General features: G+C 40.9%; 2 protein-coding genes and 1 long non-coding RNA gene across 4 annotated transcripts; 1 reads left to right on the forward strand and 2 right to left on the reverse strand.

Annotated features, from left to right (window-relative positions):
* Positions 1-1,941: 1,941 nt before the first annotated feature.
* Positions 1,942-6,487, reverse strand: FABP5 (fatty acid binding protein 5). Of its 2 annotated transcripts, none has more exons than XM_059166142.1 (4): positions 6,255-6,487; positions 3,466-3,638; positions 2,756-2,857; positions 1,942-2,205 (listed from the first exon to the last, which is right to left on the reverse strand). In XM_059166142.1, exons 1-4 carry the CDS (start codon positions 6,331-6,333, stop codon positions 2,152-2,154), a joined length of 408 nt encoding a protein of 135 aa, XP_059022125.1. In that variant the 5' UTR covers positions 6,334-6,487; the 3' UTR covers positions 1,942-2,151. The 2 variants fall into 2 exon arrangements, with proteins under 2 accessions (XP_059022125.1, XP_059022126.1); XM_059166143.1 differs by lacking the exon at positions 6,255-6,487 and adding an exon at positions 3,909-3,933.
* LOC131826665 (cuticle collagen 13-like) lies at positions 6,271-9,064 on the reverse strand. Its single transcript, XM_059166141.1, has 2 exons — positions 8,875-9,064; positions 6,271-8,381 (listed from the first exon to the last, which is right to left on the reverse strand). The coding sequence occupies exon 2, from the start codon at positions 6,869-6,871 to the stop codon at positions 6,407-6,409; it is 465 nt and encodes a 154-aa protein (XP_059022124.1). The 5' UTR covers positions 6,872-8,381; positions 8,875-9,064; the 3' UTR covers positions 6,271-6,406.
* Positions 9,065-13,039: 3,975 nt separating this feature from the next.
* On the forward strand, positions 13,040-20,048 carry LOC131826667 (uncharacterized). The gene is made up of 3 exons (XR_009351695.1): positions 13,040-15,020; positions 16,304-17,461; positions 18,505-20,048. It is a non-coding gene; the product is annotated as an uncharacterized LOC131826667 (long non-coding RNA).
* The last annotated feature ends 4,808 nt before the right edge of the window (positions 20,049-24,856 follow it).

The raw sequence follows: 24,856 nt of genomic DNA on the forward strand, positions 1-24,856 counted from the left end.
GCTCAGTGGGTTAAGCCGCTGCCTTCGGCTCAGGTCATGATCTCAGGGTCCTGGGATCGAGGCCCGAGTCGGGCTCTCTGCTCAGCAGGAAGCCTGCTTCCTCCTCTCTCTCTCTCTGCCTGCCTCTCCATCTACTTGTGATTTCTCTCTGTCAAATAAATAAATAAAATCTTTAAAAAAAAAAAAGAGAGAGACATTTTACCTGTTTTTGAAATCCTGTGTGTATTTTGCTTTCAACACATCTAAGTCAATGAGCCACATTTCAAGTGTTCAGTAGCCACCTGGGGCTCATGGCTACATACTGGACAACATAGGCCTGGGGTGTCAGTGAGCTGAGCTCTTTCCCTGACTGCTAGCTTTCAGTAATACTTTTTTTTTTTAAAGATCTTATTTATTTATTTGCCAGACAGAGATCACAAGTAGGCAGAAAGGCAGGCAGAGAGAGGAGGAAGCAGGCTCCCTGCTGAGCAGAGAGCCTGATGCAGGGCTCAATCGCAGGACCCTGGGATCATGACCTGAGCCGAAGGCAGAGGCTTTAACCCACTGAGCCACTCAGGCACCCCAAGCTTTCAGTAATCCTTAAGAGTCTTACCAGCTAACATTTCAGAGTGGTTTCACAAAAACCTCAATTATTACTCTGAGGAACATTATAGACTTGGGATTTTTTTTTTTAAGATTTTATTTATTTATATGACAGAGAGAGATCATAAGTAGGCAGAGAGGCAGGCAGAGAGAGAGAGAGGAGGAAGCAGGCTCCCTGCTGAGCAGAGAGCCCAACTCGGGCCTCGATCCCAGGACCCTGAGATCATGACCTGAGCAGAAGGGAGCGGCTTAACCTACTGAGCCACCCAGGCGCCCTAGACTTAGGATCTTAATACAAGTTGATGAGAGGCAGTGTTATAGAATGACAAACAGTCACTGAGTGGACTCTGGGAGATGTAGGTTCCCAATCCAGCTCTTCTCATTTCTGTAACCTTCAACAGGTTAACTACTCAAAACCTGTTTTCTTACTTGCTGAATAGGGATAATGTTCGAGATCCCCTAAGCACTGCTCTGGTGATCTTGCACACAAGTCTTGAGCTCAGTGTCTACAAGCTATTTCTCCAAATGTAAACTGCAAGTGTTTATATTTGGGTTTGAGAAGCAGAACAGGTGTTCATTAGAATCCTAGTTACTTTTCATATATGCACATAGGAAGTATTTGAGAACTGTATTATTTCTTGGCTTTTGTTAAGGAATCCACTGTGTTCTTCTAAAGCTGGTGTTTCTTCTCATGGCAAGGGCAATGATTTGACCTTGTGTTCAGATATGCCTCAACCTCTAGAACACTGCCTGGTACATGGTAGGTCCTCAGAAAGCTAATTAAAGGAATTTGGGGTTGTAGAATTCATGAATGATAGTTATAAGTGCACTATTAAAGTATGATCATTGGTCAATGATGGTCATTTAACTTTTATTCTAATTATTTACATTATAATGTTTATGTAGCTCTTTTTTAATGAGAATAGTCTTTTGCCAGAAATTTAAGATTCTTCAGTTGATACAGAGTTCAAATAGTATAGGGGAAGTTGAAATAATTGGTACTGTATTTTCCATAGCAGTAGCTCTACACATAAGTTACTAAAATATGATCTCTGGCACCTGGGTGGCTCAGTTGGTTGAGCAACTGCCTTCAGCTCAGGTCATGAACCTGGAGTCCTGGGATCGTAATCCCACATCAGGCTCCCTGAGCAGCAGGGGGTTTGCTTCTCCCTCTGACCTTCCTCCTCTCATTTTCACTCTCTCTCATTCTCTCTCTTTCTCAAATAAATAAATAAATAAATCTTTAAAAAAAAAAAAGATCTCAATATAGTACTCTCAAGACTACCTGAGAATTTAATGAATTCATACTTAAATTCACCACTAATTTCATATGATGTTAAAAAAAAAGGCATACGACACTGGCATAGCACAAACACATTTATTTACTAACCAAAGGGATGGTCCTAATTAAATCAACACTTCAAAATAGTTGCATGTAAAATGTTTGTGATAAAGATAACTGAACACAGTAATGGAAAAAAAAAAAAAAAAGCAATATGGAGATTTGCTCATTGAACTGAGCTTGTTCATCCTCACAGCTAATTCCTATCCAAAATGATGATGGAATTTTTACTCTACTTTTTCATAGACCCGAGTACAGGTGACATTGTTCATGACACATTCCTAGAAGAAAGAAAGATATTAAAGGATTAGGTCAGTCTTGCATCACAGAGCAATGGTAGTTAAATACAAGGATCGACATTCTACAAAACTTTGTAATTTACTTCATAGATGGAGAAACTGAATTTTAGAATTCTTGAGTTTGAAAAACTAGAACCTGTTATTTTGCTTATGACATGTGTATGCTTTACTACAAACTAAAGTATTGATTTGCAAAGTCTAAAGTATTCATATGATCTTGGCAAATGTTGTTCCTTATTTTAAAGAAGTGGAAAGATGTATGCCAGGAGGGGAGTTTGATGGCTTTCCCAAGATTTTACTGTAACGCCACAGTAAGCATAGACTAAACCTAGCTCCAGGTACATCCTCTGCTGTCATCTTATGTCTTCTACTCCCACAAAGGGCTCTCTTAGGTAATTAGTCTTTACCTTGTTATTTTGCAATTTTTTCCTACCCAAACCTAGTTTTCATGTTCATCATCAGTATTGAACAGTTGTAGGAACTTTGAATGCAAACAAGAAGCCTAATAAGACACAAGAATGTTGGCACTTACCACCACTAATTTCCCATTTTCCAATTTTCTTGTGATTGTGCTTTCCTTCCCATCCCATTCCTGATGTTGAACCAATGCGCCGTCTGTGAAGTTGCAGACCGTCTGCAAAAATACACTTTTTAATCTTCCAAAGTATGTTATCGGAGAGATGCTCATAACTTTCTTTATTTTTTTTTTTAAAGATTTTATTTATTTATTTATTTGGCAGACAGAGATCACAAGTAGGCAGAGAGAGAGAGGAGGAAGCAGGCTCCCCACTGAGCAGAGAGCCCGATGCGGGGCTCGATCCCAGGACCCTGAGATCACGACCTGAGCCGAAGGCAGAGGCTTTAACCCACTGAGCCACCCAGGTGCCCCGCTCATAACTTTCTTAATCGACATTTTTTCATCTTTTTCTTTCTGAACCCACTTCATTAAGCCATACCAATATTATTAATAATACCGTTTATGCTTTTCAATTCTAGATCCCTGTAAGAGACACTTATTCTCTCTCATATTCCCTGTAAGAGACACTTGCTCTCTCTCATATTCCTTAAACTATTTTTCCAAAATTGACTAAGATATGAAGCTTGTACTTTCACTAATTGGTCAAACTCAATTCATAAAATACTTTAACTTTTTCATTAAGTTTTGTCTATAACCAGTAAGACTATTATTAATACAATCTATCATTTGACAAGTCTCTGTGATTTTGTTCAATGATGACTGACCTGAGTTTTTCTGCCATCAGCTGTAGTTTCTTCAAACTTCTCTCCCAGGTTACATGAAAACTGGGTTGTTTTCAAAGTGCTCTCAGTTTTTATGGTGAGGTTTTTGCCATCAGAAGAGATGATACAATCTGGTTTGGCCATTGCACCCACTTTTCGCAGAGCCATTCCCACTCCTGTAGAATGTTTTATCATGTTAAATAACCGGAAGACCAAGGCTTTGGTTTACATAATAAATGCAGTAATTTAATTGCAGTTACTGTGTGGTACATATTTCCACTTATTCACTTCTCAATAACAAGTGTAAACACATATCCAGCGTTTACCACAATGTGCCAGCACTTAACATATATGAATTAATGGAAGTCTTGCAACAACTGTGTGAGAGGTGGAGAGTCCTGTCTCCATTTTACAAGATGAGAAAATGAGGCACTGAAGTAACTTACCCAAGCTCATTCAGCTAGGAAATGAAGGAGCTGGAACCAACAGAGCAGGCAGTTTGGCTCCAAATCTTAAGCTCTTGGCCACCATGGTATGCTGGCCTTCAGAAAGTTAGGGAAGAAATCTGGACTTCCAAAATGGATTTACTCAATTCTGCCCAACACTGTATTATATGACTTTAGCACACAGTCCGACACATGCAAAGCTCTTGATAAATATCTGATTAATAGCTACACAAGATCCAAATCAATTCTGTTCAGAGAGCATGGTATTTTAAGAGTTAACTGCACAATCGTGATACAGATAAATTGGGGAAATTTTATCTTCAAAAACAGTAAGCATTTCAGAGCTGTGTAACTCATTTACTATATTGATATCTCATTTAATTTATAATCTATTTGTCCCTAATGTTAACATTTATAAGGAAACTTAGATCTAGGCCAAATCCTGGTTTCACAGAGGAGACTAAACCTAAGCTGAGTAACTAGCTTGATAATAAAAACTCAGCTAGGCTTGCAATGTCCCCTGGGTGCCTTCTCTTTTGCTAGTGCGGGGACTAGTGCCTCGTGTTGTTAGATGAGTCATTATTAATTCTCACTTTGGACAAATATAGGGCTCTGCTCTTCCCACACCTTGATTGCTCTCTAATGAATTGAGCCCCACAACTTTCATGATTCTAGAACCCTGGAAACAAACCACCCAATGAGCACATTCATTTCAAAGGGCAGCAAAACAGCGTTCTTTATTTGGTCCTCACACAAGTGAACACACACTGACAATTATTGCCTATGAGTGCAAAACTGGCTTCTTCCAGAGTTACCTTGATCTGGACTTATAGAGCAAAAAAAAAAAAAAAAAAAAAAAAAAGATTGAGTTCTACTTTTACTCAGAGAATAACCAGGTTATATCCAATAACCTTCATTGGATAAAGGCCAATGAAGGTGGGTTTCTGAAGTGCCACAGGGACTAGGTTTCTGTAGAGGGTCTTTGTAGTAAAGTCCGCCCCAGAAAGCAGTCATGCTAACATTTGTGGATGGGCAGCTTCTAAAGCACCCTCAGGGTTCCAGCAGTTGTCTTAGGGCTGGAAGCCCCTTTTCTGAGAAGATCCATGCTATAGTCCTCCGTCCCACTTCCTGTGGGAAAGTGGCCTGTGACAAAGGTCCACTTTTGTTTGCTAATCCACCCGATGGGTCAACCAGCATACAATGGTTGTCACTGGTTTAGAAAAGGACAGTAACAGAGACTCAGGTACTATTTTGAGAGGGTGAACTGGAATCTTCCTACAGAGACTCACATTGCCTTGAAAGGCTTTGGGGTGGAGTGGGGCAAACGACCTCCTGCAGGGCCACACCCATCTTGCAAACGGCTGGAAAGCAGCCTCTGGAGGGCTCCGCAGCTTCTGACGGCTGCTTTCCAATAAACCCACTCCCCGCCTCTACGCCCCCCATCCTGCAGGCACAGAGGGCAGGGCAGCAGCGCGTCGCCCTCCGTGGGCACAGCGGGCCCCGCGCCCGATGCCCTTGCCACCGCGGCGCTCAGGGCTTAGGGCTCAGGGTTGGCAGTGCCAGACGGTCGGCGCCGGCAGCGCCACGCCTCAGAGCGCCGCTCTGCGGCCGGGAGGCAAGGATAACCCGACGCTCCGCCGGGAGCCGCTCCAAACCAAAGGGCCCGGGTTCACCCGGTGAGGGCGGGCAGAGCGCCTGCGGGTTGGGGCAGAGGCGGCCGAGCCGCAGAACGAGGGCCGAAGCTGTCGCCCCATTCGGACCTTCGGAAGGGTTTCTGCTGGAAACCGCGCCCTGTGGAGAAGAGGGGACCCGTGCGCCATCCAGGAACAAAAGCTGAGGCAAGGCGGGAGCAAGGTGGGGAAGAGGGAGTGGGTGCGGCCACGATGGGGCGAGTGGGAATGGCAGGATGGCTGGACGGCCGGACGGCCGGACGGCGGGACGGCGGCACGAGGAAGGAAGACGAGCAGTGGGAAAAGAAAAAGAGGGAGAGTTACGGGGGCTGTCTGAGGAGGTCGAAAGAAGTGAAGCTTGGGGCGGAAGAGGAGCGAGCTAAAGGCCAGGAAGCAGTGCGGGTGGCGGCCGCGTGGGCTAGGGGAAAGTGGAAGAGAGAGAGCTGCGGGAACCCGGAGACGGAACAGCTCAGAATCCGCAGGCGGGCGGCAGGCGCGCGCTGCTCTGCCCGCTGCTTGCCCACGTGCTGGTGGGGGGATGGGAGATGGATGGGGGTACAGGGGTTGGCGGCGGACAGCCGGGCATGCCCCGCCGCGGAGCTCGGCACGCTGAAGGGGACCCAGGAACAGACACACACTCGCCACGTTACAGGCGCCGCCTGGCCGGGAGCCTCACCTACTTCCTTCATGTATTCGTCAAAGCCTTTGCTCTCCACTAAGCGCCATCTTCCTACCAGCTGCTGAATGGTGGCCATGGTGGGCGCGGGCGGGCGGGCCGAGCGAGCTGAGCAGAGCGGGCAGTTGGGAGCTTGGCTGGAGACCTGCGGGCTAGCGTGGTTGCTTTATAAAAGCGGCGCGCGCCGGGGCGGCTCCGAGAGGCCAATGACAGACGCGTCGAGCCCGGCCCCCCGCCCCGCCCCCCCGCTCGCCCCTAGGGCCTCTCTCCCCGGGTCGCGAGGCGCGAACCCGTTCCACCTGCCCGGGGACGGAGGAAGGTTGAGGGGCTCCCCCCGCGCTTCCTGCAAGCGGGGACTCGCCCGGCGCGCCCCATGCCGCCCCGGACGCCAGCGCCTGCACGTTCCAGCGCCTCCGCCAAGCAGGGACGCCGGAGGGGCCTGTGAGGAGCCCCGCCCCACCTCTCCAGCCCCCCACCGTTTTACCTCCCAGCTGCCGCTCTCTTTCCCTCGAAATACCCGCGATGAATCCACTAGCCCTTCTAGGGCTTGGGGGCAGGACTTGATTTATCTGTGGTGGTTTGGCTGATTGATGGATAAACTTCTTCGCCTCCCTCATCCCCGCTCCTGGTCAGTGGACCCCTCCTGAGAGAACCTGTTCTCCCCACCTTCAGGACACCCCTACCTCTCCCCTCAACTCCCTCCTCCACCCCTGCCCAGTTAGGGCCTCAGGGCTAGCCTATACCTGGTTTGAGTTATCGGAAGGTACAGTGTAGGCAGTTTCCGAACTAAAACCCCTTAAGTTTCAGTTTAAGTGACCGCCGTTGCAATTAAATGTACCCATCAAGAATCTGTTTATGTTCTTAGCTACGTGAGCCTTTCATAGTTTCTTCTCAGACTCCCAAGTATTTAGACTCCAGAGCTTTCCTCTTTGCCTTTAATGATAATGATATCCTCTGTTTGTTGTGTAGAGTATTGTACTTTTCAAAGTGTACTACTTATCATAGTATCTTACCAGGTGATTCTGGGTTTGGGACGAGGTGAGAAAGTTGCCACACAGGCCAGCTGCCTGGATGGAGAGGAGCTCCATTTATTGTGCTAGGTGCCGTACTTCCTGTGCACTTTCTATCCATTAACTCTGAGCTCCACTAAATTTTTGCTAGTGTTGTCCCCATTTTCTGCAAGAGGACATGAGGCAGAGAACGTTTGCAAAGTGGTAGAACCAGAATCCCTGTCCAGTCCTCACTTCAGAGCTTGTGAAACAGGACCACACCTGGTTGCCTCTAGCTCACTGCACTCAAGGGGCTAAGAGTAGAGGCTACAGTCTCCTGAACCATACCAGACATGGGTTCATGTTCCATCCTCTACAAACTGGAATCTTGGGTTGGTCATTTCCCATCATACCTCAGGACATTTATTCCCCTGCACTGAATCCTTTTTTTTTTTTTTTTTATTTCAAATTCCTGCCCTAATTTTAAGGTCACTCCCAGGTTTTTTGTTTTTTTGTTTTTTCTTATGGTACCATTTTAATACCAAGGGACTTGGACCATGTAGTTGTGCCATTAAGAGCCCGGATGTCCCACACTTGAGGCTCTACTGCTGAGAAAATACTCAAGTTCTGAAGGCAGCTAAGTATGTCATTTGCTCAGTGATGCAAGTGCTGGCTTCTATACACTTAGGACAGGCTGCTGCCCCTGCCTCCTAGAGAGGCAGCTCCTCCTGTGTGCTTGGACTTGCATACTTAATATGCTAATTCAACATGCTTTATCCATGTTCGTATGGAACATGGTAATGACAGCCAAGACTCTGGACTGGAATGCTAATTTTTAGATGATCATAATCAACCATGTCACAGAAATATCAAAAGGAAAATGACACTATGGTACTAAATACATAAGAACTTAGCAAATAGTACTTAGGAATAGTTAACTAAAAGTTAACTTTTAAACACACTTTTTGATGTAATGAATGGAAATAATCCTTTTGTGGTTAACACACACCAATGAACAACAGAAAGATATAGACCAAAATATGTGCTAGAGTCTGTCCTAGAACAAAGAAGAAGGGCATGTGATGGCTTTGCTTCTGTGGGCAACACACTTCATCCCTGGTTCTCTGGTACTTCTCATCTGTAAGATATATAGATATGGAAAGAGATTGGAGTAAATTTTTCCTAATGTCCCTCAAGGCCTGAATTCAGATTTCCTTCCTTTCTTAAAAATAATGGGAATAGATTTCACGTTCTGAAAAACAAAGTACTTAACCCGCTAACAGAAGCTCTGTTCTAGGCTACTTAATTTGAACCCAATACGAAATTTAAAAACCAAAAATGTTCGTGAAAACAAATCTGATTAAAATCTTGTGTGACTTTATGGGTTGGTTGAATATCTCTTTATTACAAAAAGGGAGAATTATTACTTGATTGAGATTAATTATAATACAGGGATGAGGAAAAATCATTTTATTCTAAACCTATCCTCACAAATTTAAGTGACTGTGCTCGTCATTAGTTTTAGCAGTAACACAGAGGCAATGTAGGTGTTACATCCTGTCTTCCCTTCATGCTAGAGGATAATGACATGTTATTCGTATAGATGAAAATGGTTGAAGATCAAAACTTACCAGTAGTTCTCCCCCTCCATAGCTCTAGAAGACCACCATCTGTAAGACACATGCAATTTTACTTAACATCTCCAGAAACGCAGTTTTCTCATCAATAAGAATTACAGCAAATGGTTTCTTAGGTCCTTTTGAGCTTATCTCCTGTGGTAGTAGTTCATGGCTCTGAAAAGTATACTCAAAATTACTCTGTTTCCACCTAGTGGTAAAGCGGAATATTTCTCTTCACTTTCCTTTGATGAATGTTAGTAGTTGGTCCGCTTCATATTCCACAAACTCACACATAAGTTTGGCATGTATAGTGTGGTTTTATTTAAAGACAACTTCCTTGTTACAGTTTGTGTAGATAAATGTGTCTTCCGTAAAGTTGACCGTAGTACATAATCATTTCCTAAGGACCTTGAGCATTGGTGGCTGGAAAGTAAGCAGCTGGCAGAGAAAGAGCACCACATTAAATTAATCATTGGAGAGAATACACAAAGCAATCCATGTTCAAACAATGGAGTCTTTTCTTAGTACATGTGCAGATTAAGTAAAAACAGGCGGGGGAGGACAGAGTGAACACTATAAAGCCATACCTCTCAAAGTTTAGTGTGCAAACAATTACCTGGGGATCTTGTTAAAATGCAGATTCAGTAGTTTCCATAGCAGGCATAAGACCAAGCATTTCTAAGGAACTCCCAGGTGAAGCTAGTGTTGCTGGTTTGGGAACCATGCTTTGAATAGCAAAGCTGTGAAGTAAGAACTTGCATATGGCTTTGACACATCAGGGGGACTTTCGCTTCCCTGCATAAGGATGTCTGATTATATCCCCATAAAAATGTAAAAAAATATATAGAAAAGACAGGAAACTGAACAAACTCGTTCCAAAAATTACCTTACACAACCTTTGGACTACTTTCTAATTAACCTGAGGCAGCTCTTTTTCTGTCCATTCACCAGAAAGTGTGACAGAAGGCGTCAAATGGGGTAAGGAGGGTGGACATTCCGTTATTTTGAAATTAGTTTCTCTCTTAAATATTATAACCAGGTTTCTTGACCCTGGTTCTTCCATGTCTTGCTTACTCATGCTGTGTACAACCCTTAAAACCACATCTTCCTTGAGAAAATCCCATTTGGAATCCGTTCCAAAAGAAAATCCTAATAAGTGGATAGAGCACGAATCTGCATCTTGTCAGTTGTGTGTAGCAGCAAAGCTTCCCAGATGAGAAGTCAGGAAGCTCAGCAGCTTCTACCACACCCTGAAGTTTTAAATCCTTCAGTGTATCCAGCCACAACAAGCTACCATTCATTAATGGAAGATTGTTTTCTTCTGTTTTTGGTAATATTATTTCTCATTAAAGCATTTCTAAAAATGGAGTTATTTTATGCATTTTGTCCTTTTACTTCAAACAGTTTGATTCCTCCCCAACATATCTGCAAATGGATAGCCATTAAAACTTTCTAATTGCTGGGGCACCTGGGTGGCTCAGTCAGTTAATCAGCTGCCTTTGGCTCAGGTCATGATCTCGGGGTACTGGGATTGAGCCCTGCATTGGGCTCCTTGCTCAATAGGGAGCCTACTTCTCCCTCTCTTCTGTGCTTGCTATCTCCTCTCTCTCTTTCAAATAAATAAGTAAAATCTTAAAAAACAAACAAACCAAAAAAACTTTCCCGTTGCCTAAATAATTCATCATAAGTATGTGCTTGATAAATTAACTGGATGTGAGAATAGAGAGAAAATGAGACATTGCAAAAGTGACAATGAAAGTTATAATTTTAAAATGTTATGATAAAGGTATTTGATTTTAAATAAGGCAGAGGGTAAAATGGTTCATCTTATTATAAGATCAATCCATTTCTCTTGCCAACATAGCTCTCCCTATAGTCCAGACTTATATAGTATTCAGTATTACATTTGTCATTAGCTCATGACAACAGATTGCAGAAATATGTAGCCATTTTATGCCTCATGTGGGTGGTATTCAAAGTGTTCCAGGTCTAAAACAAGATGTAAGGGGGCATCTTGAAATAGAACAGGAAGAGACTTGTGAAGCCGCCCCCAATAAGCACAAAATGTTAGTAAAAACAATGTGCTTACCAGACAACCAGATCTGTCTCAAAACAAATCCCCTAGCAACCTCAATTTCCTCAAGCCCACCTCCAACAAAACTGCCTTTCCCAATATACATTATATTGTGTACAAAGTCTGAGGCTACCCCAGCTCTAAGCACACAGACAAATTCATAAAGGGTACTTCTGCCCTTTAAAAATTGCAAAAGCAAAAATTCTCCAAATTTGATTTTTTCCTACTGGAAGAGGCCAAATTCTTTTCTTGCAGATTATACTTTCCCATTTTTCAGTCTCACTGTCCCTGTGATATTTTGTGATTTAAGGTTTCTCCCTCCAGGCTCTTAACACCATTTGATCAGTTCTCTTCATTAATATTTACCCATAAGACTAGATTTTTAAGTCAAATCTAGAAAATTATAGGGTTGCTTTTTTCTAAGTTGTTTATCCTGATAGGTCAGGCTCATCGCTTTCTTTTGTCCGAATGAGCTCTTAAGAGGAATCATCAGAATTTAGTAACCTACCTAACTCTGGCCGAGGACACTTTCTCAATCCTAACCCTCATCCTCTTTACCTGGTGGTGGAAAGAACTACTCTAAATCCCTTAGAGACATGCACGGTATTATGAAAACAGCCTCAAGCTGATTCTGTGCACTCCTCTAAAGGAGCCAAGAGGCAGGACAGATCCCTTTGCTCATCCACCTACAAACACTGTAGGACACCTTTTGTTCACTGTCTCACTTCTGCATTGACCAACACTGAAAGATATAAATTCAACAGTGTGTAGTGAAAGGTTTATTTTCTTCCATGCACGTCCGCATGCTGTCCTGCCTTGTCTATTCCTGTATTCCTCCTTCTACAGCAAGAGTTTCTCAATTAAGTGACTCACAAATTAACAAATAATGAGAAACCAAACTGAGTTTCCAGTGAACCACATTCTGCTTTCTGGGTTGGCTAAACACTGTGGCTTTTCTTCATACAGGACTGGAAGGCCAGGTGGGTTTTACCATCGAGGGCAACCATGATCTTGGTTTGGGTCTAATTGAGAAGGTGGGATAAAGAATATCTGTGCTACAATCTCAAATTTTGTCACCTATTTTTCAGCCTCAAAATACATAATTAATTTCTCAGAACAAAGCTGGGGTTCCTAATGGCCTTTCTGCACTGGTAGGCTAGCAGGACTGAGTGCTCTGGTTTTTGCATTGCCAAGACATGGCGTTGTCCTGGTGTCATTATGAATAGCGCTCTCTTTCACTCCAAGTATCTCAGAATGAATGATGTTGGGTGAAGAGCAGTGAGATTTAATTCTTATATATCAGGCGGCTCCAAAGCCTAAATTGCAAGTACAGCATTATCATGGCACTCTAGTATCATCTAATGAAAAAGACTGACATTTGCTCTACAAGAAGGAAAAGGTGCTATAGGGCCATAGTCAGTCTGTCCCTACTCTCATGGCATTATGCAAATATGTCATGTGTGGACTACTCTGGAAGGGCCAGCGGAGCTGTCAACACAAGACAGATTGCTTTGATTCAAGTCAGACTGCAATTTTAGATCACCTAATAATTATGTGGAACGACTTTTAGCCTGCGTCTTCAAGGAGTTTGTTAACCTAAGCTTATACCAGCTAAGGAACTGCTCCCCCCCACCACCACCCCCGCCATTTAACCAACACTTATTTAAAAGGCTGTTTTTGTTCAGCACATTCTGGAAATTCTCAAGTATTAAATGTCTCTGAAAATGTCAGAAAAACTCATTTTATCTTTATAATGTTCAGTTAATTTTCCAGGAAGATTCCACATAGTCTTTTGGGTGGGGAGGGGATACCTAGTCGGACTGCTTTCAGTTGTATCCTGGAAACTCTCGAGTTTTGTTTGTCTCAACAGGTCATCTTTTTGGCAGGAACCAGGTGGGTGTACAAAATGGATACATCCTGTTTAAAACAAATGTGCCAAATGCCACAAAGCCACCGTCTAATCGGCAGATTAGAAAGATCTTATCTGAGAAATACTGGGTTAGAGACTATGATGCAACCCACATCGCTACCCAGCTTGCCCTGTGTTTTCAAGTGAGTTCCTCCCCATGAACTTGGGAATAAACTGACACTTGGCTGTCCCCAAGGTTGTGGCTCATGCTGAGATACACACTTGCAAAATAAAATTTGCCAGTGTACAAGTCAAAACAGGGATTCTGCACCACCCTGTACCAGATGAGTAAGGACCAGAAGATGCTGCTGTGCACCCCCTTCTCATGTCATTGATATGGTCTTTGGAGAGAAGAGGCTCAGAGCAAAGCTTAATGATTTTACCACACATGTTCTGATGCCCTTATCTTTCGTTAGAAACTATAGGTATAAGTGGTTCCTGGGGGAGGCATGTGACTCTGTTGTGACAAGTTCAATTGTATTTGTTGCATGGTATAAAATAGTATCACGTCTGCAGCTATGTTATCAATATATCATGTACAGTATTTAAAACTCTAGTCGGTCCAAAACAAACAAACAAACAAACAAACCTGATAGAGGAATCATAATGATTCCCCTTAGAAGCTGAAGACCCAAACCAGTCTTGCAAAGAATGCCTTACAATGAAATATATCCTGAAAGTCTCTTTTCTTCTACTACTCTAGAATAATACCAGCTTCTCAAAACAGGAAAGAGTGTCATTTCTAGTGTCCCTTTGAACATTACTTACTATATGAAAGTTATTTATGTCATTTACTATATGAAAAAAAAGTGTTGTTTTAATTGCCTTTCCATTGTATTATAGTTTTGCATTTTGATTGGCATAACCATTCCTGATGTATATTTACTGAAATGAAAGTTTGGTTCCATTATGGAACAGAAGATCATAACTATTTATTATTTCACTTGAAAGCAGGTGGGGGTATAAATCATAATTAAAATAAAAAATCCCTTAAGAATTCAATAAACCTTTATCACTTTCCAATAAACATGAGCAGTGATACTAAGTCTTGTGAAAAATGTTACCAGGTTTCCCTTTAAGCTTTCCTGAGCTAATGGCTGCAACCTCTCATTTCACAGGGCAAGGCTCTAGTTCTTTCTCACACACTGATCTTTCTCAACCCAAAGCCTTAAGTCCTCAGTGCTCCTAGGGAACCTAGCTAGTTCAAGTCACTAGCACTTACGTATTCAGAAGTAAAACTTGAACTCTGGTGCCCACACCCAAGTTGTATAATTTTTAATTGCACACTTGGCAGTAATTCCTGGTCAGACCTGATCTGGGCCCAATTGGTTGTCGCTTGAGCATACATATTATTAGCAAATCCTTTAAAGTTATATAGTTTCATTTCTGAATATACATTTGTGACTTGGACTCAAAACTAAAGAGGAATCTTAAAATCCTAGAGTTTGGAGGTCTTCTACTTCAACTAAAGCCTATTAAGTTTCTCTCAGTATAAATAAAACCAGTCTCTACTTAAATCATTCTGATGATAGAGGCCTCACTTCCTCCCCGAGAAGCCCTTTCTATGTTCTAATAGCTCTGATCGGGAGAAAGCCATAATCTCTATTGGGCTGAAATCTGCTTCCAGTAATTTCTAGCTATTGGTTTTAGCTCAACCCTCTGGAATAACAGAATGTTGGCTCATTTATACTTCCATAGGTTTATAAGGCCTAGAAATATTTGATGATGACTTTTCATCTGTATACCCAAGTGTACTATATATAAAAGATCTGAGAGAGCTATAAATAGAACTCTATAAAGTGTGTATGTATATGTATATGTATACTTATATGTATATGTGTGCATATGTGTGTGTGTGTGTTTGTGTAGAGAGAGAGATAGAGAAAGAGAGAAGGAAAGAAAGAGACATAGAGGGAGAGAAAGGGAGAGAGGGAGAGAGGTATGCATTATAGCAAAAATAAGAGTGAAAAAGAAGAATAATTTCATTTTCAATTTTGAATAAGCTTAGAGGCTAGGAAGGACCAAATAAAAGTTGTTTAACAGGACTATCATAAAACATTCTGAAAAAGAATAATTTCCACTCAACTTAATTAGAATATTTGTATAATCTAATTGCAGATTGGTGACTGAATGAAGTCTTTCCAGAGTAAGAAATAACATAATCCCAAATAAAAGGTATACCAATTATGCCAAATATATTCTATAGTTATTTAAGCATTTAAAAATACTTTATAGGAATAAATGTTAAAATGAAAAGTAAGGCAAGAGGATGGGCCTAAAAAATTATTTCTATCAGTCATATTTGGCCTATGAATTGATGATTAAAGTATTGTTAGTATATGGATTTTAAGCAGCTATGGAGAATTTAACACTATAATTATGCAGATGCTTGGCCTCTACTTTTGTGCCTCAGGAAAACCATATATCATGACTATACATGTCATATAAATAGATGGGCACAATTTGCTCACTATCTAAACGGTAACAGGGACTTTTAGGCTCTTTAGTTAAACTTCTTTAAAAAATGCCACGATCTCTGTAGCCTCAATTGTCATTTGTCTTCACTTAAACTGAAAAAAGATTATCTTAAAAAGATTATTTAAGAATTGAGTTATGGTAGCTTCAGTCTCTATCATAACCACCCTTCAATACTTTAAGATATGCCAGGCAAAGGAACACTAGCATCTCTCCTAAAATAATCATTTTACTAAGTATTCACCCTAAAGGCACAAGGTTGAAAGAATAGTGGCATAGGATGTAGGAGACTCTCTTTCTAGAATTTACTCTGCTACAAAATAACTGGATAAACTTATATGTATATGTGGCTGATTTTTTTTTCACTGTAAAATGAGAAGAGAGTAAATCAAGTTTCAAGGACATATATATATTAATATGCATATCTTTAGCAATCTAGAAAGAAAGCTGCTTTGACAACAGCAATAAAAAATCCTCATTGTGTCTTTTAATCATTTGTCATCTAATTTAAGGGTATAATATAAGGGTTGCAAATTGAAATTTATGCTAGTGACTGTTCTTAGACTTAGATTCCTGAGCAAATTTCATAATATAACCTTTATTCTTACGGCCCAGCCCCCTTCTGCCCAGCAAGCTCTTCCTGAAGGGGGTGTTTATAAATAGAGAGATGGAAGAGTTCCTGCAGTGGCAGTAACTGCCAGGGAGAAATTTTCAGTGACTGGGAGGGTGGAGAAGGGGTGGTTATTCACACATGAGATCCATAGTAACCTCTCTGTCTGTCTGTCTCTCTCTCTCTCACACACACACACACACACAGACACACACACACACGCACAAGTCAGCTTTAAATATCTACTGAGTGCAAAATAAATTTCAGGTATATTTCACTTTACTATTCAGATGTAAATAAGTTTCAGCTCGAACCACTCCAGTCAAATAAGATTTTGTCTACCCTTTCTTTTTTCTTTTTTCCCCAACTCTAGAGCATTCAGAGTAGTCTCTCAGAGGCAGGAGGATAGCTGAGGAGTCTCCACCCTTCCCTGATGGAGGTTTTTCAATCTGCAGAGAAGCTGAGGGACAGGAGCAAGCTGCTCCCTGCCTGAAGAAGGCGGCCCCTCTTAAAACTTACCAGCCACACCCTTACTGACCTAGGCCTGTGAAAAGGTGCACAAGGCACTCTCTTTTGCCCCACATTTCCTCCTCCTTCCTTAACCCCACTCTTGTTTTTCTTTTTTATTATCATCTGCAAAGGATTTCTGCTATTTCTTGAAAAAATTGTCGGGGTCTATGCTAAATCTTTTATCTAAACCAATTCAGTTAACTGGATGTCACTGGAAGCAAACGGCACAAAGACAGCAGGAGTAGGTTTGAACATGAACACCTTACTTCTAGGTTACTAGGTGTGTTTAGTTTTTTTTTTTTTTTTTAACTTTCACCAGATACTTCATGATTGCATCATTCTTCACATGACTCCATGGGCTGAAGAAAAGGTAATGAAGAACATTGATGATGTATTGGAAATTAGTGACAATGCATGTAATTTAAAAAAAAAAAAAAAAGACAAGACATTGGAGATGGACTTTGTAGTTAAAGAAACTTTGGGTACTGGAAATACCACGGAGATTAAGCCTCTCTTAATCTTCCCTTTATTATTCAGAGATGACATCTTTTCTTCTTCACCTACTTAAGGTGTATGAGGCAAGGAGAGGAGGTTCTCTTTGAAGGCTACAAGTTTAACCTGTTAGTTCAGTTTCTTTTTTACCATGGATGCATATACATTACTTACAAATAAATTAAAGAGGGGCACCTGGGTGGCTCGGTGAGTTAAAGCCTCTGCCTTCAGCTCAGGTCATGGTCTCAGGGTCCTGGGATCAAGCCCCGCATTGGGCTCTCTGCTCAGCAGGAAGCCCGCTTCCCTCTCTCTCACTCAGCCTGCCTCTCTGCCTACTTGTGGTCTCTCTCTGTCAAATAAATAAATAAAAATCTTTAAAATAAATAAATAAATTCAAGAATGTGATTCTCTTTTCTTCTCCACAGCAACTCCAAAGTCTCACTCAGCTTTTCAAAGACAAGCTAAATAATAGACATTTCATTTTGCAAATGTATTTCTCAAATTGTTTCCAGCCCCAGGATCATTTAAGGTAAATGATCATCTCTCTCTCACAAGTTTTCTCTTAACTGAGTAAAAACTAGGTATAGTTTCTAAGACTTTCTGAAATAAGACTATTAGGATTTATAAGGAACTTTAATAGAAGGTTTTGACCTATTTAAAAGGAATGGATCAGAAGTTTTAGGCGTCTGTTGTCAGTTTAATTAACACTACCTTCTAGAGTAGTGTAGTGCAAAAGTTCTGGTATCTTCAGAACTTTCATTCAAACATTTGTGATAAGCATAAGATACATTAGGAAGACCTCAGTGTTCATCTAAGCACAATGTGCAGGCTTAATGCCTCACCCTCTGAATGGGCTTACTTTGACATAGTTCTTTTCAGGCCAATGAATCAACAATTTACTAAGATGATTTTAAAATGGTTACTCATACATGAGATCATCATACTGGTACCCTGCCATATGCTATTAAATTGTCTTGGTTCACAGGATACACTTTCAGTTAGAGTGTGAACAGTTACAGCTCAGGAATAGATCACAATGACAAGAGACCAAGATGACAGCTTACTTACCTGGGGTAAAATATATAAAATCCCAATGCTGCATTTGGACAAGGATGATGCTTCCTCTGGGCTCCCAACCTTATTAACAAACATTAAAAATTAGGGCTAAAATGTGAAGTAGGATTCCTCATTCACAGCTGGTAAGATTGTAAATTAATACAACCACTTTGAAAATTTGTAATTACCTACTGAAGTCGAACATTTCTACCAAGAGACAAGGGCAAAACTGTTCATGGTAGTGATATTTGTTAGACCCCCCATATAGAAATAACTCAGATTTTTATGAATAGCAGACTGATTTTTTAGAGTGGTATATTCATACAATGGAGCAGCAATCAGTGATGGAAATAAAATCACAGTTACTTGAAACCATTTGGATGACATTTCTTAAATATAATGTTGACTGAAAGAATTTGCATAGATTAAAAACCTGAATATTCTTCTTATAAAAACACTTAAAAATTTGTAAAAATTATCTGTGGTGTTAGAAGTCAAGACAATGGTTTCTTTTAGGAAGGAGAGAAGGAGGAGCCATTGGGAAGGGCATGAGGGGGCTTCAGAGTACTGGCAAGGTTTTCTACCTGGAAGACAGTTACATGGGTGAGTTCATGTTGTGATATTTTATCAACCTGTACACATAGGATTTGTGCGCTTGTCCCTATCTAGTGTTGGGCTTTAACTAGAGATGTTTAGTTTTTTTTTTTTTTTTTTTTTAAAGATTTTATTTATTTGACAGAGAGAAATCACAAGTAGATGGAGAGGCAGGCAGAGAGAGAGAGGGAAGCAGGCTCCCCATGGAGCAGAGAGTCCAATGTGGGACTCGATCCCAGGACCCTGAGATCACGACCCGAGCCGAAGGCAGCGGCTCAACCCACTGAGCCACCCAGGCGCCCCGAGATGTTTAGTTTTAAAAAGAAGATGTAAGTGTTAGTGAAATATCTTTGAAAAATCTTAAATGTCTCAGGGAAAAAACGATCAATGGTTCAATAAAATTCTACATGTATTATTAATCTTAGCTTATCAGAGTCTCTTAAATTATTTTAATTAGTTAGGGGATACCTAACTTGTAGGTTTTCACTCTGTCAATTTTAACCTGTCTAGCTGAGTACAGCTAGAGTTGGTTAAAGTTGGCAGTTAAGGAAGTAGATTTTGAGGGGATCACACAATAACTGCCTTCAGCTCAGGTCATGATCCCAGAGTTTTGGGATGGAGCCCTGCGGTTGGCTCCCTGCTCAGTGGTGAGTTTGCTTCTCCTTCTCCAATCTCCCTCTTCCGCTGTGATCTCACTCTCACTCTCTAAATAAATAAGTAAGTAAATAAATAAAACATTCCAAAAGTACAATCCTGGCCCCAGAAAATAACTGGTCTATCTCAAAATGTCTGGAGCACGAGCGGGTATTCTCTGTGGCTTCAGATACTTTCTTCAGAATCTAAGCTAGCGAATGTGCCCCTAAGACTTACTTGGTACTACGGTTTAGCTAGTGTCCCCCGCATGAGGACTTCAGGCCTCCATCAACGACTTTCACTTGAACTTTTATCGTGGAATGCTTCTAGGAAAAGGGTAGAATGGAAAAGAAGATAGGATATGAGCACTGGAAGGGCAAAAAGAACATCATTATTAACATAAATAGGGGCAAGAGAAGGAAATATGTAATTCCTGCATATTCACAGAATCCCTTGAAAGGAACATGTAGATCAGGAATGCTGTACATGATATGTCATAGGGAAACTTGTACATCAACAATACAACCAGCAGGACACAACCTAAACAGTAGTATCTTTAAGTTTTAGTTTCTGGTTTGTAAAATGGGTATAAATTAGAGCTTTTAATTAAAAAAAGGAAAAAAGGATTTTATTTATTTATTTGAGAGGGAGAGAGATAGCGAGAGAGAAAGAGAGCAAAAGCAGTGGGAAGAAGGAGAAGCAGAATCCCCACTGAGCAGGGAGCCCCACAGGAGGCTCAATCCCAGGACCCTGGCATCATGACCTGAGCCAAAGGCAGCCGACTGAGCCAACCAGGAGCCCCAACCTTTTAAATTCTTTGAAGTAAAATGAATGATTTAATTCTTTAATTAAAAAAAAAAAGGTTTTTATCAGTCTCTCTGTTGTTTGTTTTTTACATCTGCAAAAAGTAGATCAGTTTGAAACTACTTATAAGAGGGAATTAGTGAGTGAAATTAATAGACCACTGTCCTTCCTGTGAGCCCAAAGTCTACTGAAAATCATATCAGTTGTCTTCAGGGCTTTGAATTCCATTCAAGTCATTTTCTACTACAACCTTAGATCATTACAGGTAAAAAGAGATAATCAAGAGCTTATTCTGACCCAGTAGCCAGAAAGCCACTGTCCTCATCTTATCTGTCTTTGAAACTTCCTCCAAAAAAATTTTTTTAACCTAAAAGTCTTGGTACTGACATAATTTAATTAAGCATGTGTGAAACCGCAGTGTTCCAGAATCTGAAATTGATATAATTAAAGTGAAATGCAAAGTGTACACCTCTGATACCATTTTTTTAATGTCACACTCCATCACTTCTGCTTAATATCAAATCGCAAGAGAGATTTTTCGTCTGTTAATTGCATTTTACATGCCCTTCATCATTGGCCTTCAAGCAATTAAATTTGAGAAAAATTATTGAAGCAAGGAGTAAGGTCCAAAATAATCAAGTTCACTAAAGTTGCTTTCATTTAATAGTGTCTCTAGCAGATAAATTACCATTCATAGTTTCATTCTACTATAGCTTTTTTACTCTCAAAAATACTTAGAAAAAAAGCTGAGGGATCTAGAGAAAGATTTTTATTTTCAGAATATTTGTGAAAATATAGCAAGAAGCAAACTGCTTATTTCTAATACTGTGTTATAGAAATTATTATTCTTTATTGTCGAGTATACATTATTAGCAAAGAGTAATGAAATTACTCTTTACTTTACTCTGAAATTACAATGAAATTATAATTTGTCAATTTTCATTATCCCCCACCCATGTGTCTCATGAGTTATAAAGGATTCTTGGCAATTTTATGGCTTAGGTATTCTGTGTAAACTTAGCCCACAGGACCAGAGAATCTGATTTCTTGTCAGTAAGACAAGATGGGTTAGGTGACATTTTAGGGTATTGGGTTAAGTCATATGAAATTATCCTATTTGTAATTAAAAATTGTCAAATCTAGGCAATTTCATATAATAGAACCAAATAGCTGATGAGTTTTGAGTATAAGCCTTTGGTGTCCCTGGAAATATCATTCTCCATTAAACTGATATGAATATATATTTTGGAATTATTAGTTGATCAAGGGCTCTTCTGTTTACTATTCTCTATTGTTTCCCTTTCCACTTACTCCTTTTTCCTTTAAGCAAATAGCTTCTATTCTATCCTCTCACCAAAATCACTGATAATTATGTAGGAAATGGAAAAATCCAAAAACCTTTTCCTATCACCTCAGCCAGTCTACAATCTTGGCCAATTTGATCATTTTCTCCTTTCAGCGTGTTTCTTCTTTCATGTCCATGTCACTGTATTACTCGTTTTGTGACTTACCTTTCTAAATTTTTCTCTTTTCTATTCGACGCCTAAATGAAGGCATTCTATTAGTCTCAACTTTTATCCTTTTTCTTGCTCAATAGATTTATACTTGGACCTTAATCTTCTTCACCCTAAGAGAATGAGCTCTTTTTCTGCTTTCCAGCTACCAAAACATAAACACTCAACTGCACTCTCCTTTCCTCTTACTCAAAGAAAATGTGCCCTTTTTCCTCAATTCACAATCCCTCCTTGTGCAATCACCTGCCTTCTAACTATCCCAGGGACACTGTCCTTTGTCCTACACTCTCAGCCCCTTCCTAGAGGCTCTTTCCTCTCAGAATGTAAACTTGCTTGATTTTCTCCTATGATATAAAGAGAGAAAAAAAAATCTCTAGACCTTATGCCATCCTTTAGCCACAGCCCTATATGTTTTTTTCATCCACAATCTTGCTTCAATATTCTACTTATTTTAGTCTTTGTCTCTTTATAACTTTTATTACCTAATATCTTAAGTTGGGCAACTCCGTGTTAGCCTCTGATGAGAATTTGATAGGAGTGGCTTATTTGGGAGGTAATCCCAGCCAGGGGGAGGTGACTTAGAGAAGGAAGAGTCAAGATAGGGTGTGTCAATGGATAGGGTGCTACTGAGATTTGAATCTCACTGAGGACATTTGAGAAATTATGCAGAACATGTCGGAGAGTTTACCCTCTTTGGAGGTGGGAATCCTGGGGTACTTACCCATCAACTCTCATCTCAGATCACTGAGGTTGCTCCTGGTAACATTGACACTCTAGCCATTCTGGCCAGCTCCAAGACAAAGCTGAGCTCCTGCTGGCCACAAGGGCAGAAAGTGGCAGGTGTTTGTAGTAGGAGCCCATGAGCAGGTATGGGAATGGCGAATGCTGGAAAGATATGGGAGGAGCACAAACTGTGTCTACTACGCCCACTGTAATTAGCCTCCAGTTTTTACCACTTCATTTTATGGTGAGGAACCAACGATCTCGTAATAGTCAAACTTAATGAAATTTCTTTTGTTCTCGTCCTTGCCCTCACTATAGGCAACATTTGGGGCTTCAGTCATCATCCTCCTAGATATTTTCCTTTTCTTGGCTTTTAAGAAGCCACTCTTCCTTGCTTCTTCCACCTCTGTGTGAAGAAGGTGTCTCTTCACCACGTGCTGATGCTGCACAGGGCTCTGCTTAGGATTTCTCATGCGCATGCTATTCCTTAGGCATCTCTTCTAATTCTATGACTCCCACAACCACTTACGCGATGTTGACTTCTGAATCTGCATGTCCGACCTAGACTCTTCTCTTGAGGTCATGGCCATGCATCAGATTGTATCCCATGCTTCTGCTGCCCAGAGGGTCTGATCCTCTTAGCCTGAGTCTCAGAAGTACTCAATTCCAGCACTTACAAAACAGAAGAATTATCTTCCCTTAAAGACACATGTTCTTCCTCTTATATTCCTTCTCAACTAATCAGTAACACAGTAGAGAACCCGGGAGTCATTCGAGTTCTTCCCTTTTGTCTTACTCTTCATATCCAAGTCATGACCAATCACTGCTGATTTTGACCTCTTAATGCTCTCCAGTTCACTCACTCCTCCTCTTCACATCATCTCATTTCTTTCTCCTTACTCACGTTTTGCCTTTAACCTTACCTCATCACTCAGGAACCTTCACCCTGATTCTAGGATGGCATTTCAAAAACGTGAATCTGATCAGTTGCTTAGAGGAAAAGCTCAAATACCCTACTACCATATGAAGAGCTCCAATGAGCGGCCCCCGCTGGTCTCTCCAGACTTATGACTCACTGTTTCTCCTCCCCACCCACCCTCTCTGTACTCTGAGCATTAAAATTCCTGAATTATTCCACAGAACTGCAAATCTCCATGTGTTGATTTGTTTAACTAATACTTCTATATAGCACATAGCATACTATGTAACTGAAGAATTTTACAAATATTAAATTATTTAATCCTCATAACAACCCTATGATGTATGTACTATTATTATCTTCACTTTATAGATGAGGAAACTGAAGCCCACAGAGTTGAAGTAATTTGGCCAATGTCACACAGCTAGTAAATGCAGAGCCAGGATTCAAATCCAGGCAGTCTGGCTTCAAAGTCATTTTCATTGACCACACCCTATCACACTGAGCTGGATTGGTGAACCTTGTTTCTCTGAGCCTGGAACATCCTCACCCACTTCCAGGTCCTTGTCTATCAAATCTTTTTTGATCCTTCACTAGTTTGATAGACTCAATCTTTTTCCTCCGTTGAACCCCCTCTGTAATAAGTACAAAAATACTTACACTTATTTCTGTCTTTCTTTAGTATAAACTCCTTGATTGCCTCTCTTTGACTAGTTCTTGTAGTTTTCTCTGACTCTAAATATTGAATGTTCCAGGATTTTCGTTTTAATTTAGCCTTTGAGCTCTTTTTCTCTCTGTCTGCACTCGTTCTTTTGGGCACTTCATCTGCTTCAGGCTGCAAATGCCATCTGGACAGGACAACTGCCACATTCATATCTCCTGCTTACAATTCTGTCCCAAACTCCAGGGTCATATAGAAAACAGCCTCTTCCATGACTTCACCTGGTTGTCTAAAGGGTATCTCACCATTCACATGTTCAGACAAAATTCTGATCTTTCCTTCCTAACACCAACTTTATCTCAGAGTTCTCCATCCTAGACAATGATAATGCCCCACTTCCAATTGCTCAGAGAAAAACATGGTGGAGTGATCTTTTATTCCCCCCCTTTTCTCTCCCACTCCATAATCAACCAGTCAAGTCCTATCAGCTCTTTTTTCGAAATATATCCAGAATGCAGCCCTTCTCCACTTTTGCTGCTGTTAACCTGGTCTAAGCCACTGTCATTTCTTACCTAAATTAGTCTTCTAACTGCTTCTGTTCTTGCCTCTTTAGTTATTTTTCCCAGTGAAAGCCCAAGTGATACTATGGAATATAAGTCTGATCCTGTCACTCCTCCATGAAAATCCCTCTGATAGGTTCTCCTCTCCTTTTTTTTTTTTTTTTAAGATTTTATTTATTTATTTGACAGAGAGAGATCACAAGTAAGCAGAAAGGCAGGCAGGGGTGGGGGTTGGGAGCAGACTCCCTGCTGAGCAGAGAGCCTGATGCGGGGCTCAAGATCATGACCAGAGCGGAAGGAGAGGCTTAACCCACTGAGCCACCCAGGCACCCTCTCCTCTCTTTCTTAATGAAAGCCAAAGTCATTTCAGCAGCCTATAAGTCCTTCCCACATGAACTGTTCCCTGTCACCTCCTTGACCTTATCTCCTATTACTCTACTCCGCTGCTGAAACCCTGACC

Source organism: Mustela lutreola, chromosome 3 (assembly GCF_030435805.1).
Source record: "Mustela lutreola isolate mMusLut2 chromosome 3, mMusLut2.pri, whole genome shotgun sequence".
Taxonomy (NCBI): domain Eukaryota; kingdom Metazoa; phylum Chordata; class Mammalia; order Carnivora; family Mustelidae; genus Mustela; species Mustela lutreola.

What these genes read in the sequence shown, in the direction of transcription:
- FABP5 (XM_059166142.1), bottom strand. Translation starts at nt 6,333, where the DNA reads ATGGCCACCATTCAGCAGCTGGTAGGAAGATGGCGCTTAGTGGAGAGC. An exon ending in CGAATACATGAAGGAAGTAG is followed by an intron (nt 3,639 to 6,254) that starts GTGAGGCTCCCG and finishes AACATTCTACAG; the next exon opens with GAGTGGGAATGGCTCTGCGA. An exon ending in CTGATGGCAGAAAAACTCAG is followed by an intron (nt 2,858 to 3,465) that starts GTCAGTCATCAT and finishes GTATTTTTGCAG; the next exon opens with ACGGTCTGCAACTTCACAGA.
- LOC131826665 (XM_059166141.1), bottom strand. Translation starts at nt 6,871, where the DNA reads ATGAGGGAGGCGAAGAAGTTTATCCATCAATCAGCCAAACCACCACAG.